The sequence below is a fragment of the Ovis aries genome, chromosome 4 (assembly GCF_016772045.2).
Source record: "Ovis aries strain OAR_USU_Benz2616 breed Rambouillet chromosome 4, ARS-UI_Ramb_v3.0, whole genome shotgun sequence".
In the NCBI taxonomy this organism is placed as follows: Eukaryota; Metazoa; Chordata; class Mammalia; order Artiodactyla; family Bovidae; genus Ovis; species Ovis aries.
This window is the reverse complement of record NC_056057.1, coordinates 30,340,277-30,355,105: the sequence shown is the minus strand read 5'-3', so window position 1 is coordinate 30,355,105 and position 14,829 is coordinate 30,340,277. Positions and strand designations below refer to the sequence as shown.

General features: G+C 37.4%; 1 protein-coding gene across 8 annotated transcripts in view; it reads right to left on the bottom strand.

Moving 5' to 3' along the window:
- Positions 1 to 14,829, bottom strand: part of ABCB5 (ATP binding cassette subfamily B member 5) — a 117,949-nt gene that overhangs the window by 76,515 nt on the left and 26,605 nt on the right. For all 8 annotated transcript variants that reach the window (XR_009600469.1, XR_009600468.1, XM_027968505.3 and 5 more), the window contains exons 12-14: positions 14,522 to 14,647; positions 12,553 to 12,756; positions 5,777 to 5,947 (exon numbers count right to left, since the gene is read on the bottom strand). Coding sequence is in view for 6 of the 8 variants with exons in the window: in XM_027968505.3 (XP_027824306.1) it covers positions 5,777 to 5,947; positions 12,553 to 12,756; positions 14,522 to 14,647 (501 nt within the window). In the remaining 2 variants the exon portion in view is untranslated. The remainder of the gene's footprint in view (positions 1 to 5,776; positions 5,948 to 12,552; positions 12,757 to 14,521; positions 14,648 to 14,829) is intronic.

The window sequence follows — 14,829 nt, the reverse complement described above, 5'->3', positions numbered from 1 at the left end:
TTTTCTTGGGCTCCAAAATCACTGCAGACAGTGACTGCAGCCACAAAATTAAAAGACACTTGCTCCTTGGAAGAAAAGCAATGACAAATCTAGGCAGTATATTAAAGAGCAGAGATATTACTTTGCCAAAAAGGTCCATCTAGTCAAAGCTATGGTTTTTCCAGTAGTCATGTACAGATATGAGAGTTGGACCATAAAGCTGAGCACTGAACAACTGATGCTTTTGAACTGTGGTGTTGGAGAAGACTCTTGAGAGCCCCTTGGACTGCAAGGAGATCAAACCAGTCAGTCTGAAAAGAAATCAACCCTGAATATTTATTGGAAGGACTGATGCTAGTGCTGAAACTCCAATCCTTTGGCCACCTGATGCGAAGAGCTGACTCATTAGAAAAGACTCTAATGCTGGGAAAGATTGAAGGCAGGAGGAGAAGGGGACAAGAGAGGATGAGATGGTTGGATGGCATCACCGACTCAATGGACATAAGTTTGAGTAAGCTCTGGGAATGTGTTGCAGTCCATGGGGTCACAGAGTGAGTGACTCTGTGTCCATAGACACAACTGAGTGACTGAACTGAAATGAACCATGGTGGTTACGTGGATGAGCTGGAGGGCTGACTCTTTGGGTCCAGGTTCTGGCTTCACTGCTTCCTAGCTATTACTCAACCTCCCTGTGCTTCAGTTTACACATCTGTGAAACAGGAGAATAAATGTACAACTTTCATTGGGTTCTTGTAAGGATTAGTTTTTCTTATTAATCTGTTTCATTATTACACCTAAAATAATGACTTATGAATGGCTTCAGGGGGTCTATGAACCCCTCAATATTATACATAAGTCTTAGTGTACAAGTGAATTTGCAGATTTTGGGGAAGATTTACAGTGGTTTATTTTTCCCTTTCTTAGTCAGATTGTCAATGGGCCCCTGATCTTTCAAATGGGGCGAAATACTATTCTGAAAGGAGTTAGTGGCCTATAACTTAACACCAAATCTTATGCATGTGAGCTTGATTAAGCAAACTTGTAAAATGTCCCATGATGCTTTGGGATGAGGTGTTATCTGTGTTACCTTTGTTCTCCTAATTAAATTTCAGCCAAGGAATTTCCCTTGTAGAAATTCCCTTTCTGTTCCCAACTATTAACAAATAGTTTTAAAAACAGGGAGGGCAGAAAGAAAAAGATCTAAAGTATTTCCCATTCCACATATAAAGAGAAAGATATTTAACACAGGCACACCAAAACATATGTGTATGTGTGTGTGTATGTATGTGTGTGCATCTGTGTGTGTAATATAATTAACCTCACTTCTTGGGGCTTAATTTAATAAAGTAGTCCACAGCTTAATACAATATACCAACTTACTTATTAATTCTCCAAGTAGTATAAATATAATGTAAGGGACTTCAGAGGAAGACCAACAGAATGCATCATATCAAAAACAAAAATGATGATAAAGAAAAGCCCATGGCTGTTGCAACAAAGTAGCTCAGTCTCTTCAAAGAATAAAGCTGTGATGGAAACCCATCTTTCATAATCAGCAAAGGGCCTTTTTAAAGGTTCTCCACTGATGTGGTATAGCTGAACCTCCCTAAATAATTATTCCCTAGATTTGCATACAACTTTTAACATTTCAAAGAGCTTTCATAGGCTTAATCCTAAAATCAACATGGGCTTTCTTTGCTTCTCCAGGGGCTTGCAGGTGTTCACTGCCATGCCTCCTCATAGTAGGACAGCTTGGAAGCCTGCTGCATTGGCACACCAGGTCCAAACCAGTAGCAGAGTAAAACTCCATAGCTGTGATATAGATCTTTATCCACTGATCCTAAATCCTCCTCTTGAACAAGATTAGTGACGCAAAACTAGATGGTAGCAGGCCTACACTAAAAAAGTCCAGAAAAGAGCACTTCAGGCCTTGAAACTCTTCTGTATCACACTCATCCAAACACTAGTCAACAAAAATGTGTTGACTAATGAGGGCCAGGCATTGTTCTATTGCTGAGTATGCTGCAGTTAAACAATCAATGCCTTTGATGATAGACAGCAGATGTTTTAGTAGAAGAGAGTAGATATTTTAGTAGGGGAAGAGAGAAAATAAACAAATATGTGTATAATATATTAGCTGATATAAAGGGCTATGGTATGTTTAAGGGGTAGCCAATGTGGGACAGAGTGGCTCGGTTCCAGAAAGAGCTTGGTGCCCAACTCCATAGAACCTTATAGCTTCTGTAAGGAATTTGGTTTTTACTTAGAGTGACAAGTAAGATAAGGAGCCACTGAAGGGTTTGAGCAGAAGGGCAACACGATCAAATTTACATTTTAGTAATATCGTCTGTGTGCTGTGCTGAGAACAGACTGAAGTGAGCAGTATGCGAGATATTATGTTATGCGTTAGTCACTCAATCGTGTGCAACTCTTTGTGACCCCATTGACTGTAGCCTGCCAGGCTCCTTTGTTCATGCGATTCTCCAGGCAAGAGTACTTGAGTGAGTTGCCATTTCCTTCTCCAGAAGGTCTTCCCAACCCAGGGATTGAACCTGGGTCTCCTGCATTGCAGGCAGATTCTTTACCATCTGAGCCACCAAGGAAGCCCATGGGAGATAGCTATTGCAATAATCCAAGTAAGAACAAGAGTGATATTTCCCTCATGCCCCTTTTCAGTCAAAATCCACCCTCTTCTCCCAGTAAACTATTGATTTGATTTTTTTTATCACTATAGATTAATTTTGTTGGTTCTATAGCTTCATACAAAAGGAAGACGATGGGGTAATGGAGAGGGGGAGTTGGGAGGATTGGGAGGATATCTGAAGGCTGGGTATGGAAGGAGGTGGATGCTGCATTCACCAGTGAGAAAGAATACATTTTATTGTTCCCTCTTTGTTGGCTAGTGGTTTACATGATATTTTGAGCTATAAAAATCTGTTAACTGCTGTGGATTAGGCTGTATCATGCCACAGGGTTCTAGAATTTATAGACAGATGTCTGAGCAGAAATGAGACCTGTTGGATGCCCTACCCTCTTTAGGTGGGGACCTCTTTAAAGCTTGGTTCCACAATCACCATATGTGTAGTGAATGTACAGAACTCTCACAGCGCTGGAGTGTTCATAGCTTTGCCTGTATTTTAACTCTTCCTTTCGTGTGTGTGTGTGTGTGTGTGTGTGTGTGTGTGTGTGTGTTAAATCACTGCAGTTGTGTCCAACTCAGTACAACTCTGTGGACTGCAGCCTGCTAGGCTCCTCTGTCCAGGGAATTCTCCAGGCAGGAGTACTAGAGTGGGTTGTCATGCCTTCCTCCAGGGGATCTTCCCAACCCAGGGATTGAACCTAGGTCTCCTACATCTTCCACATCACAGGCAGATTCTTTACCATTGAGCCCATGGGGAAGCTCCAACTCTCCTCTCCACCACACGTCAATTAAATACTGAAGCATACATATTTAATGAGCTGTACCACTCGTCACCCCATAGTAACCATTTACCCTCACCTCACAAAAGATCAGCAAAGTCTACTTAAAGTAATTTCACACCTGTATATCTCTATAACACTGATTTAATTACACCCTTTAAAAACGGAAAAAGAATAACAGTAACTGAATTTTAAAAATATATACTTGGAATAATCATTTACAAGCATTTTGTATTTTTATATTTTCACTTATGATATAGATTTCATTTCAGGCAGTAGAAAACAATATTGATTAGTTTATCATGACTCTAAGCAACTATTTGCAGTAAGTTCCCCTTGCAAGTTGTGAACTTTCAAAGATGTTTCTCATGTCCAATCACATAAATTAGTTCCCATGTCTGGTATACATCATCACTTGTGTGCATTCTCTACAAGTGGTTGTGCTTTGGTGTACTTTCCTGTACAATACTATATAGAGAACAGTATCTTTATTTCAAGGCAATGATGTCACAAAGCAACTGTAAAAGCAGAGGTGATAATAGCTGGTACTGTACCATACTTTTCAAGATATTGTACTGTAAGATTAAAAATGTTTTATTTTTTGTGTTTGTTTGTTTTTAATGGATTTGTTGTGTAAAAAGTATTATAAACCTATTACAGTACAGCACTATATGGCCAATTGTATTAGTTGGGTACCCAGGCTATCTTTATTGGATTTACGAACAAATTGGACTTAAAAAATGCACTCTCAGAATGAAACCTGTTCATATGTAGGGGACTTACTGTTTTTTCAAAAGTCTGAACAAATTTTGATTGCCTGATGTGATTAACATATTGAATGAAAAGGCAATGGGCACAACATTTAACCTGTAAAAAACTTCAGAGCCTAGTATAATATTTTAAAAAATCTTATATATATGTTGATTATAGTTCAATAAAACTAGAAAAATTATGTAATTTGAAACAGTTAAATCTAATCATTTTTTAGTACATTCAAGCCTTAAGTAACTAAACATCACCATTAGTATACACAATTTGAGTGTATTTTATAAATAGAGCCCTGTCTTAGTTATTAAGTGTTAAGAAATGAATAGAATATGAGTCATGCCTTTGAGGAAATTATCATTTCTTCACCAAAATGAACCAAATTGGCAAAATGTCTATAATGAACATGGATTTTCATATTACTTATTTTATGAAAATAAGAAATATGAGCACCTTTCGGTACTCTTATCATGTGAGATGGAAACAAGGTAAAAATTTATAAATTTGTAAAACTCTGATTTGCAAATTGACAATAGTAAGTAATAGATTTTTCAATAATTGTTTGGGACTCTGGTTGCCAGTATCCATTTCTAGTCATGCAAACTCAGTATTTAAAAAGAAAAGTCTGTAATTTTCTTAGAAAAACCCAATCCATTTTTAGAGAAGCACAAAGTAAAAAGTGCCATTAAGCCTTCTAAAGGGTTTGAAGGCCATGATTTCAAAGAGGGTTTGGCTATTGGAAAAAGTATTCTATGGTTTTTCATGTCACCACCACTAACTACCTTCCCAGATGCAGTGCATTTTGGTAAAAGGCCAGTTCTGCATTGTGGCCATGAAGTATATTCAGCAGCTTGTAGTGAGTAGGGTGCTTCCCTGTGACTCAGCAATAAAGAATCCGCCAGCAGTGCATGAGCCGCAGGAGATGTGGGTTCAATCCCTGGGTTGGGAAGGTCCCCTGGAGGAGGGCATAACAACTCACTCCAGTATTCATGCCTGGAGAATCCCACGGACAGAGGAACCTGGCAGGCTATAGCCCCTAGGGTCTCAAAGAGTCGCACACGACTGAAGCGACTTAGCACGCATCCACACAGTGAGTAGGAAGGCAGAATGAGGGCCTTAGGGCTGTTGAAGGAGGATGGTTCAAGGTCAAGGCAAACCACACGGTATGCTTCTCCACTTGAAGTGAAATTAAGTTAAAATGAGTACTCTGGGATTATCCTAGAGAGGAAAAATGGTCAGAGAAGAGAACCCCATAGCAGTATATGGAAGAGATAAAGGGTGGATGTGATTATAATTGTGGTAGGAGTATGGAGTTACCCTGGGGAAGTGGAAAGTGCAGACCTGTTGGAATGGGATGCAGACCTGTATATATGGGATGATTGCTTGGTTACGAGCCTCATATATATTTTTAACACCAAGCATAGCATCTTCTTTTCTCCTCCATATCACTTCCTATAAACATTACAGAAATTTTTACCAGGATGAACACTCTGCATTCATAACTTAAGGAGGGCTCTGAAATGAATAAATAATCCATTATGGAGCCATACTTCCTGGTACTTAAAAATAATGCTGAACCAGGAACATTAAAATAATGAATCTGCTTACTTACCTTCACCAGTGCAGCTTGAACTACTGATTCGCTTTCTGTATCTAAGGCAGACGTAGCCTCATCTAAGATCAGAATCTTCGGGTTTCGAACTAAAGCTCGAGCAATTGCGATTCTCTGTTTCTGTCCTCCACTCATTTGAGTTCCTTTTTCCCCTACCAAGGTATTAAATTTCTAATGAAAATTAGGAAAGAAAACAGAAACAGAAGGCAGCATGGTCAGATGATTAGAAGAGGAAATGGCAGTCACAATTGTGGATTTTTTTTCTCATTTATTTATTTATTGAACTTTTTATTCTGCATTGGGGTATAGCCAATTAACAATGTTGTTAACAGTTCCAGGCAAAAAGCAAAGGGACTCAGCCATATATATATATATGTGAATTCATTCTCCCCCAGATGGTTGTGTTTTAATGCCAGATTAGTCACTGCTGCAGTCTGGATAGTATTTGATATATGATTTGTTCTTTGTAAAAATAAATAACTATTTTAAAAAGAATCTATTGAAGAGAAGACCAAAGGAAAATTTGGCTAGGACTAAAAAAAATGAGGACATAGCATAATCTAGGATTTTAAGGAAGATTAACAATAATTTGAACCAATTTTCAAAGTTTTAAAGATACTTTTATAATACACTGTAGTACACATAATTTATTATTTAAAATGTTTATTAGTAATTTAATGTATTACTCAAAATTTCCTTTACATTCTGAAAAATAGTATGAAAAAGATTGCTGTAAAAACAAACTTCTTCTTCAAAATGTTTTTTCAATCTTGGGAGAATTTTTGGGCCTTCTTTTACTTTTTTTTGATATCTATATCTTCAACAAAGTATATGCTGTTAGATATTTGAAGTTGGAGTAATTTCTAGAATTAATGAAGCATAGTTAGTAATATTCTATTGTGCTAAGTCCCTGATACAAACTTCATTTCTTCAAGGACTTATTTTCAAATACTACTTCTAAACTTTTAACTTCTAGAGTTTGACCTTTACATTAAAAATGTGCATGCCAAGTCGCTTCATTCATGTCCAACTTTTTGCGACCCTATCGGCAATAGCCTGCCAGGCTCCTCTGTACATGGGATTCTCCAAGCAAGAATACTGGAATGGGTTGTAATGCCCTCCTCCAGGGGATCTTCCTGACCTAGGGATAACCTGCATTGGCAGGGGGGTTCTTTACCACTAGCACCATCTGGGAAGCCCCACATTTTAAAAAAAGTATATATATATATACACACACACCTTATTGATGAATAATTTTTCATAATAAAATGCATCTGTTTTAAAAGAATAGTTGTATGAGTTTTGAAAAATGCATGTATCCATGTTATTACCACCCAAATAAAAACAGAAAATTTCCATCATCCTAGAAAGGTTCCAAATGACCCTTTCCAGTCAAAACCCACATCTTGTCTCAGATACCATTGATCTGATATTTAGCACTATAAATTAATTTTGCTAGTTCTACAATTTCATATAAATAGAATCACAGAGTGTGCACTTATTTTTGAAGTTAGATGGCTTAAGTTTCATTTGGTCTAAGATTCATGGTAAATTATATGTGTATATAGTATGAGGTAAGGGCCACATTTCTTTTTTTTTAACACATGGATATCCAATTTTTCTAGCACCATTTGTTGAAAAGACTTTCCTCTCTCCCACTGAATTACACTGGCCTTGTCAAAAATCAATTCAGTAGATATATGTGGGTCTATTTCTAGACTCTGTGCTGTGTTCCACTGATTTACACGTCCATTGTTAATGTCAATGCCTGTGTATGCTCAGTTATGTCTGACCCTTTGCCACCCCATGGACTGTATCCTGCCAGGCTCTTCTGTCCTTGGAAATTTCCAGTCAAGAATACTGGAGTGGGTTGTCATTTTCTACTCCAGGGGTCTTTCCAACCCAGGGATCGAATCTGCATCTCCTATGCGTCTTGCATTACCATTGTACCACCTGGGAAACCTGCTGTTAGGTAATTATCACTGTCTTAATTGCTGTCTTAAAATTAACTATCGTAGGTCTCCAGGTTTGTTGCTCTTTTTCCAAAATTGTTTTGACGATTGTTGGTCCTGGTGGCTCAGACGGTAAAGCGTAAGCGTCTGCCTGTAGTGTGGGAGACCCGGGTCGATTCCTGGGTGGGGAAGTTCCCCTGGAGAAGGAAATGGCAATCCACTCCAGCACTCTTGCCTGGAAAACCCCGTGGACGGAGGAGCCTGATAGGCTACAGTCCATGGGGTCACAAAGAATCGGACACGACTGAGTGACTTCACTTTCACTTTCACTTAGATTTCTAAATAAAATTTTTAATCAGCCTGTTGACTTCTGCACATGAAAAAGACAGCTGAGATTTTGATTGCTGCTGCTGCTGCTAAGTCACTTCAGTTGTGTCCGACTTTGTGCGACTCCATAGACGGCAGCCCACCAGGCTCCCCCGTCCCTGGGATTCTCTAGGCAGGAATACTGGAGTGGGTTGCCATTTCCTAAGTGAAAAGTCAAAGTGAAGTCGCTCAGTCGCGTCTGACTCTCAGCGACCCCATGGACTGCAGACTTCTGCACATGAAAAAGACAGCTGAGATTTTGATTGAAATAGCACTAAATTTATAGATTGGTTTGGGGAGAATGCATATCTTTAAAAATATTCAACCTCTAAATCAATGAATAAGATAACATCTTATTTATTATATTTAGGTATTGTTTAATTTCTCTAAGCAGCGTTCTATAGTTTTCGCATAGAAGATTTACAGATCTTTCATTATATTTATTCTATTTTATATTTTTTAATGCTATTGTGAATGCCACTTTTAATTTCATTTGTAGCTGTTGCTACTATTCTGAGAGCCAGTTTATTTTTTTCATAGTTATACATCTTATTAAGGTTACCTACCCACTTCTTTTTGAGTGAGTTTTTGTGGTTTGTGTCTTTCAGGGAATAGAACCTCTTCTATGTTGTCAATATTATAGGTATATCTTTGTTTGTAGTATTCCTATATCAATCTTTTAATGTCTTTGGGATTAATAATAATGTACCTTCTTTGATCCCTGATATTCTCTTCTCTTTTTTGTTTCTTCATCAGGTTTGCTATAGTTTTACTGATTTTATTGATCTTTTTAAGGAATCAGCTTTTAGTTTCACAGTGACTGTTTCTAATGTTTTCTGTTTTTAATTTCACTGTTTTCTGCTCTAGTCTATATTATTTCTCTTCTACTTGCCTTGCATTTGATTTGCTCTTCTGACTCTAGTTTCTCAAGATGCAAACGCAGTTAATGGATTTTAGATCTTTTTCTTTTCTAAAGTAAGCACTTGATGCTATAAGTTTCTCTTAAAGCAGTTGATCCTTGAACAACATAGGTGCTAGGGACACCAACCCCCACCCAGTCAAAAATCCAAGTATAACTTTACAATCAGTCCTCTGTGTCCACATCCTTGAATTTTACCAGCTGGGGTCATGTAGTGCTACAGTATGTATTTTTTGGAAAAAATTCCTGTATAAGTGAATATGTACGGTTCAAACCCATATTGTTGAAAGATCAAGTGTATTCCACAAATACAGATACCTTGTATTTTCATTTTTACTTCAAAAGTTTTTAATTTTTCTTGAAACTTTCTATTTGGTCCATATATTATTTAGAAGTAGGTTCTTTAATTCTCAAATATTTGTGGATTTTCCAGGTATATTTCTGTTATTGATGTCTACATTTTAATTCTATTATGGCCCAAGGACATACTTTGTATGTTTCCTTTGAACTTTGAACTATATGTACTTTGAAATTATACACGTTTTTTCTTTCAATGTCGAGAATATTGTTTATCTCAGTGAACATTCCACATGCACTTAAGAAAAATGTTTTATGCTGTTATTGGGTGAAACTGTCTATAAATATCAGTTATATCTAGTTGGATGATAGTATTGTTGAGGTTATGTATATCCTTAGATCTTTTGCCTGCTTGTTCAATCAAGTATTAAAGCCTTCAGCTAAAATTGTGGATTTGCCTGTTTCTCCTTTCAGATGTATTCTTTTTGCTTCATGCATTTTGAAATTTTTTTTTGAAACTTAAAAAAAAGACTTCTTTTTTATAGATTAAAAAAAAAAGTGTTGTTTATTTATTTGGCTGTTCTGGGTGTTCATTCCTGTGTGGGCTTTTCTTTAGTTGCAGTGTGCAGGCTGCTCATAGCGGTGGCTTCTCTTGTTGCTGAGCATGGGCTCTAGGGCACATGGGCTTCAGCATTTCCGGTGGGAGGGCTCAGTAGTTCTATAGCACAGGCTCAGTAGTTGTGATGCATGGGTTTAGTTGCTTCAAGTCATGTGGGATCCTCATGGACCAGGGATTAAGCCTGCGTCTCCTGCATTGGCAGGTGGATTCTTTACGACTGAGCCACCAGGGAAGCCCTATAGATTTTTTTGATGTGAACCATTTTTAAAGTCGTTATTGAATTTGTTATAATATTGTTTCTTCTTCTTTTATTAATGTTTTTGGTTTTTTGGCCCTGAGGCATGTGGGATCTTAACTTCCTGACCAGGAATTGAACTTGCACCCCGTGCACTGAAAGGGGAAGTCTTAACCACTGGACTGCCACAGAAGTCCCTTGAAATTTTGCTTAAGTGAATAAATATTGAGATTATGGGTGGTTTTTTTTTTTTTGCCTATGGATCATAGTTTCCTGTTTCTTTGCACATTTAGATATTGTAGAATACATATTGAAATCTATGCATAATATGTTGAAGAGACTCAGTTCTGTTTTCTTCTGAGGAAAATGTTGATTTTACTCTCATGTGCATGCGTGTTTGCTAAGTTGCCTCAGTCATGTGCAACTCTTTGCGACCATATGGACTGTAGCCCACCAGGATCCTCTGTCCTTGGGGTTCTTCAGGCAAGAATACTGGTGTGGGTTGCCGTGCCCTATTCCAGGAGATCTTCTCAACCCAGGGATCGAGCTTGCGTCTCTTATGTCTCCTGCACTGGTAGGTGGGTTCCTTACCACTAGCACTACCTGGGAAGCCCTTTTACTACAAAGCTACAGTCATCAAGACAGTATGGTCCTGGCACAAAGCAGAAATATAGACCAATGGAACAAGATAGAAAGCCCAGAAATGGTATTTATTTTTGAGTATAGCTTTCCCTAAATTTTTACCTATATGAAACCACTACTGTAACTTTTATTTATTATTATGTTTATTCTTATGTCCCAGTTTAACTATCATGGCTGTGGGATTTAGCTTCTATCATGATAAACCAGAAATATTAATTTGTTCTTTGCATTATATCTTTAGGATTTACTATTAGATTTATAACAAGGACACCTTTGTGTAAATATTGGCCTTTTAGTAAAAATAAGTCATAACTTACAGGGAATGACTTCAGTTCAGTTCAGTTCTGTCGCTCAGTCATGTCCAACTCTTTGCAACCCCATGAACTGCAGCACGCCAGCTTCCTTGTCCAACACCAACTCCCAGAGCTTACTCAAACTCATGTCCATTAATTAGGTGATGCCAATCAACCATTTCATCCTCTGTCATTCCCTTCTCCTCCCACCTTCAATCTTTCCTAGCATCAGGGTATTTTCCAATGTAGTTTCAGCTTCAGCATCAGTCCTTCCAATGAATATTCAGGACTGAGTTCCTTTAGGATTGACTGGTTGGATCTCCTTACAGTCCGAGGGACTCTCAAGAGTCTTTTCCAACACCACAGTTCAAAAAATGACAAGAGACACCGGAAAACTCCTTAATTCCAAGGGGAAACCTGAAGATCATTTTTTTTTTTTTTGAGGAAAAGAAGTCAGTGAAAGTGTTGAATGAAGGTCAAAGAAAGGAAGTTTGTGTTTTCCCAAACCACAAGGCAAAGAATGACCTCAAAGAATAACTTTTCTGTCCTAAGTATGACCCTAAATAATGGGGAAAGGAGGTAATAAATAGCATAACAAAAATTTTATGAATAGAACAAAATTATTATGACCTATGGAATGTGGTTTGTAAAATATATTCATTAAAATAACTTTTTTGTTATTATTGCCTTCTGGGATGTTAGAATTGTATTTGTGTTTTACTTTCACGTATCATCCTTTCTTATTTCACAAGGTGCTCTCCATAATAATTTCAGGTGATACTGGCATGAAATTGAAAATTAAATGAATAACTGAAAATGAAATGCTACTAATGAACAAATACTTTAAGAAATATACATATTTTTATAGCTCTCTATCAATTTTAACGGAGAAGGCAATGGCAACCCACTCCAGTACTCTTGCCTGGAAAATCTCCATTAGGATCTCATATGTCCTAATACCCCAAATTATAGTTTACTGTATCTCTTTCCAACTATAATTTCACATTTCTTATCCAACAGTAGTTCCATATACTTCAAAAACAAAATTTTTTCCTTTGCCTTAACACAGAACCAATCTGAACATTGCCTGTGACATTCCCACTCTTAGCCACAAGATGGCCTTGCAAATCAACATTTTGCAGATACACATTTCTCAGGGTGGACTGATGATTTTCTTTCATATTTCTTTGTTATATTTGAACATATCCTTTATTTTTCTTTTCCATTAGCAGTGAGAACGAGTAAGAACAAAACAGATTTAAAACATTGACTTTCAACAATGTATACTTTGGGTTGTTACCATGCTCTCTCATTTATAGTTGTTTCATCTAGGACAATGCAAAAATTAATCACACTTACCTTACAGTGTAGATGTTATCATTATTTAACTTATTTTGGAATATTTCGGTGCTTTAGGTTTAAGCTAAGAATATAGGTTACATAGTGTGCTTACCTTGGGAAATTCCATTATAAAATCATAAGCATTTGCTTCCTTTGCTGCTTTCTCAATGTCTTCATTAGTCACACCATCTTGTCCATATCTAATATTGTTATTAATGGTGGTTCCAAACAAAACAGGCTCTTGGCTGACCACTCCAAAATGTTCTCGATAATGCTGCACATTTAAAGTTCTGATGTCGTTACCATCCACCGTGATCTACAAATCCAAAGAAATGAATCATTGTGATGCCTTTCACTGCATTGGGTTAAAACCTTTTTTACTACTCCAAAACATAAGCTGAGAAGCAGGTTGTTTCAGGAAACAAAGACTGACTATATTTTGATAAAATATGTATAACAAGTACATTGCCAATAGAATTTTTCTGGCAGTTGGGAACTAATAAAAGCTAAAAAAATTGACTTAAAACCTAAAAAAATTGACTTAAAATTTGGTCAGACTATATGAATATCTTTACTCTACCCCATAGACTATAACCTGCAAGGCTCCTCTATCCATGGAATTTTCCAGGCAAGAATACTGGAGTGGGTAGTCATTCCCTTCTCCAGGAGATCTTCCTGACCCAAGGATTGAATGCAGTGTCTCTTGCATTACAGGCAGATTCTTTACTGTCTGAGCCACCAGGGAAGCCCTAACACTAAGGCTAACATGATCTACAGGCCCTAACATGATCCACAAATTAGGTATTATGAGGATATATACCCTAGGAGTCACAAATGTTATTATGTAGACACATGTAAAAAACTTCAGTTTTGTTGTTTTAAGACTTATATGACTTCTGCATTGTTTTCTAGGAAATTCTTTCCTTCCCTTCAACACCACAATCCTCTGCAAAAGATAAAAGTGCATTTTACTCCCTGATATAAATAAATGAACATTGTATTCCCCATAGATAATGCCATTATCCATTATCCCAACATATTTCAATGACAGAAGCCAAGGTATGATAATCGCAACTCTGGTATTTCACACCAACTGGTATTCTGTCAGGGCATGGGCATTTCCATGCAACTGCTTTATATACAGGATACTTGGCCAATAATTTATTCAATATTAGCATGAATACGTAGGTCTAATGGCACCCCACTCCAGTACTCTTGTCTGGAAAATCCCATGGATGGAGGAGCCTGGTAGGCTGCAGTCCATGGGGTCGCTGAATCGGACATGACTGAGTGACTTCACTTTCACTTTTCACTTTCATGCATTGGAGAAGGAAATGGCAACCCACTCCAGTGTTCTTGCTTGGAGAATCCCAAGGACGGGGGAGCCTGATGGGCTGCTGTTTGTGGGGTCACACAGAGTTGCACAAGACTGAAGCAACTTAGCAGCAGCAGCAGTATACTCCACATAGAGACTTAAGATGTTAAATTTATGTTTCAGAAGAATATATTTTCTTTTAAAAGTAACAGTTGAAAAACTGAATAGAAGCAGTGCAAATTATGCTTCTGTGACTGTCATAGTCTTGTTTTCTATGCTATTTACAGGTTAAAAAATTAAGTGTAACATATGGATGATGCAAAAAAAATGAGAGTGCTTATTTGCTACAGATGTTATTCTATTGGGAAGTTTTGAGAGACTGAAATTCTTGTTAAGTTATTGGTGTTAAAAATTACTAGTTATTTTTCTCTACAGCATTTATTATCTTCTAACATTATATAATTTACTGATTTTATTTATGGTCTGTCTCCGCTTATTAGAATGCAATCTTGATGAGGGCAGAGAGGCTTTTTTTTGCTTTGTTCAGCAGTGTATTCCCAGCACATAGAACAATGTCTGGCTCTTGGTAGGTGCTCAATAAATACTTGCTGAATGAATTAATATCCAAGAGAGAAAACAATATGGCTTCTCTCCCAGCCCCACTGTTAAAAGTTAAAAGTTGACATAGCTGTGAGTTCTCTGTAACAGGTGGGCATTTCCATATCTCGTTGTGAGGACTGTACATGATCTTACTAGGTGCACTTACAAAGCCGTCATCAGGATCATATAACCTCTGCAGAAGCTGGACTGCTGTACTCTTCCCACTGCCGTTGGGGCCGACCAAGGCTACTGTCTCTCCAGACTTAATTTTGAGATTCAGACCTTTCAGAATCTATTGAAATGTATGGGAGGAAAATTCATAAAAGTAGGATAAGTAAGAATATGATTTTCCTATCTTCAGAAATTTAATGTATAATTACAAACAGAAAAATTTTGGCACTTAACAACAAACTTAGATCTTGCTATGTTTTTTTCATATATGTGTATTACCTACACAATTTTAGAAAGTAACGG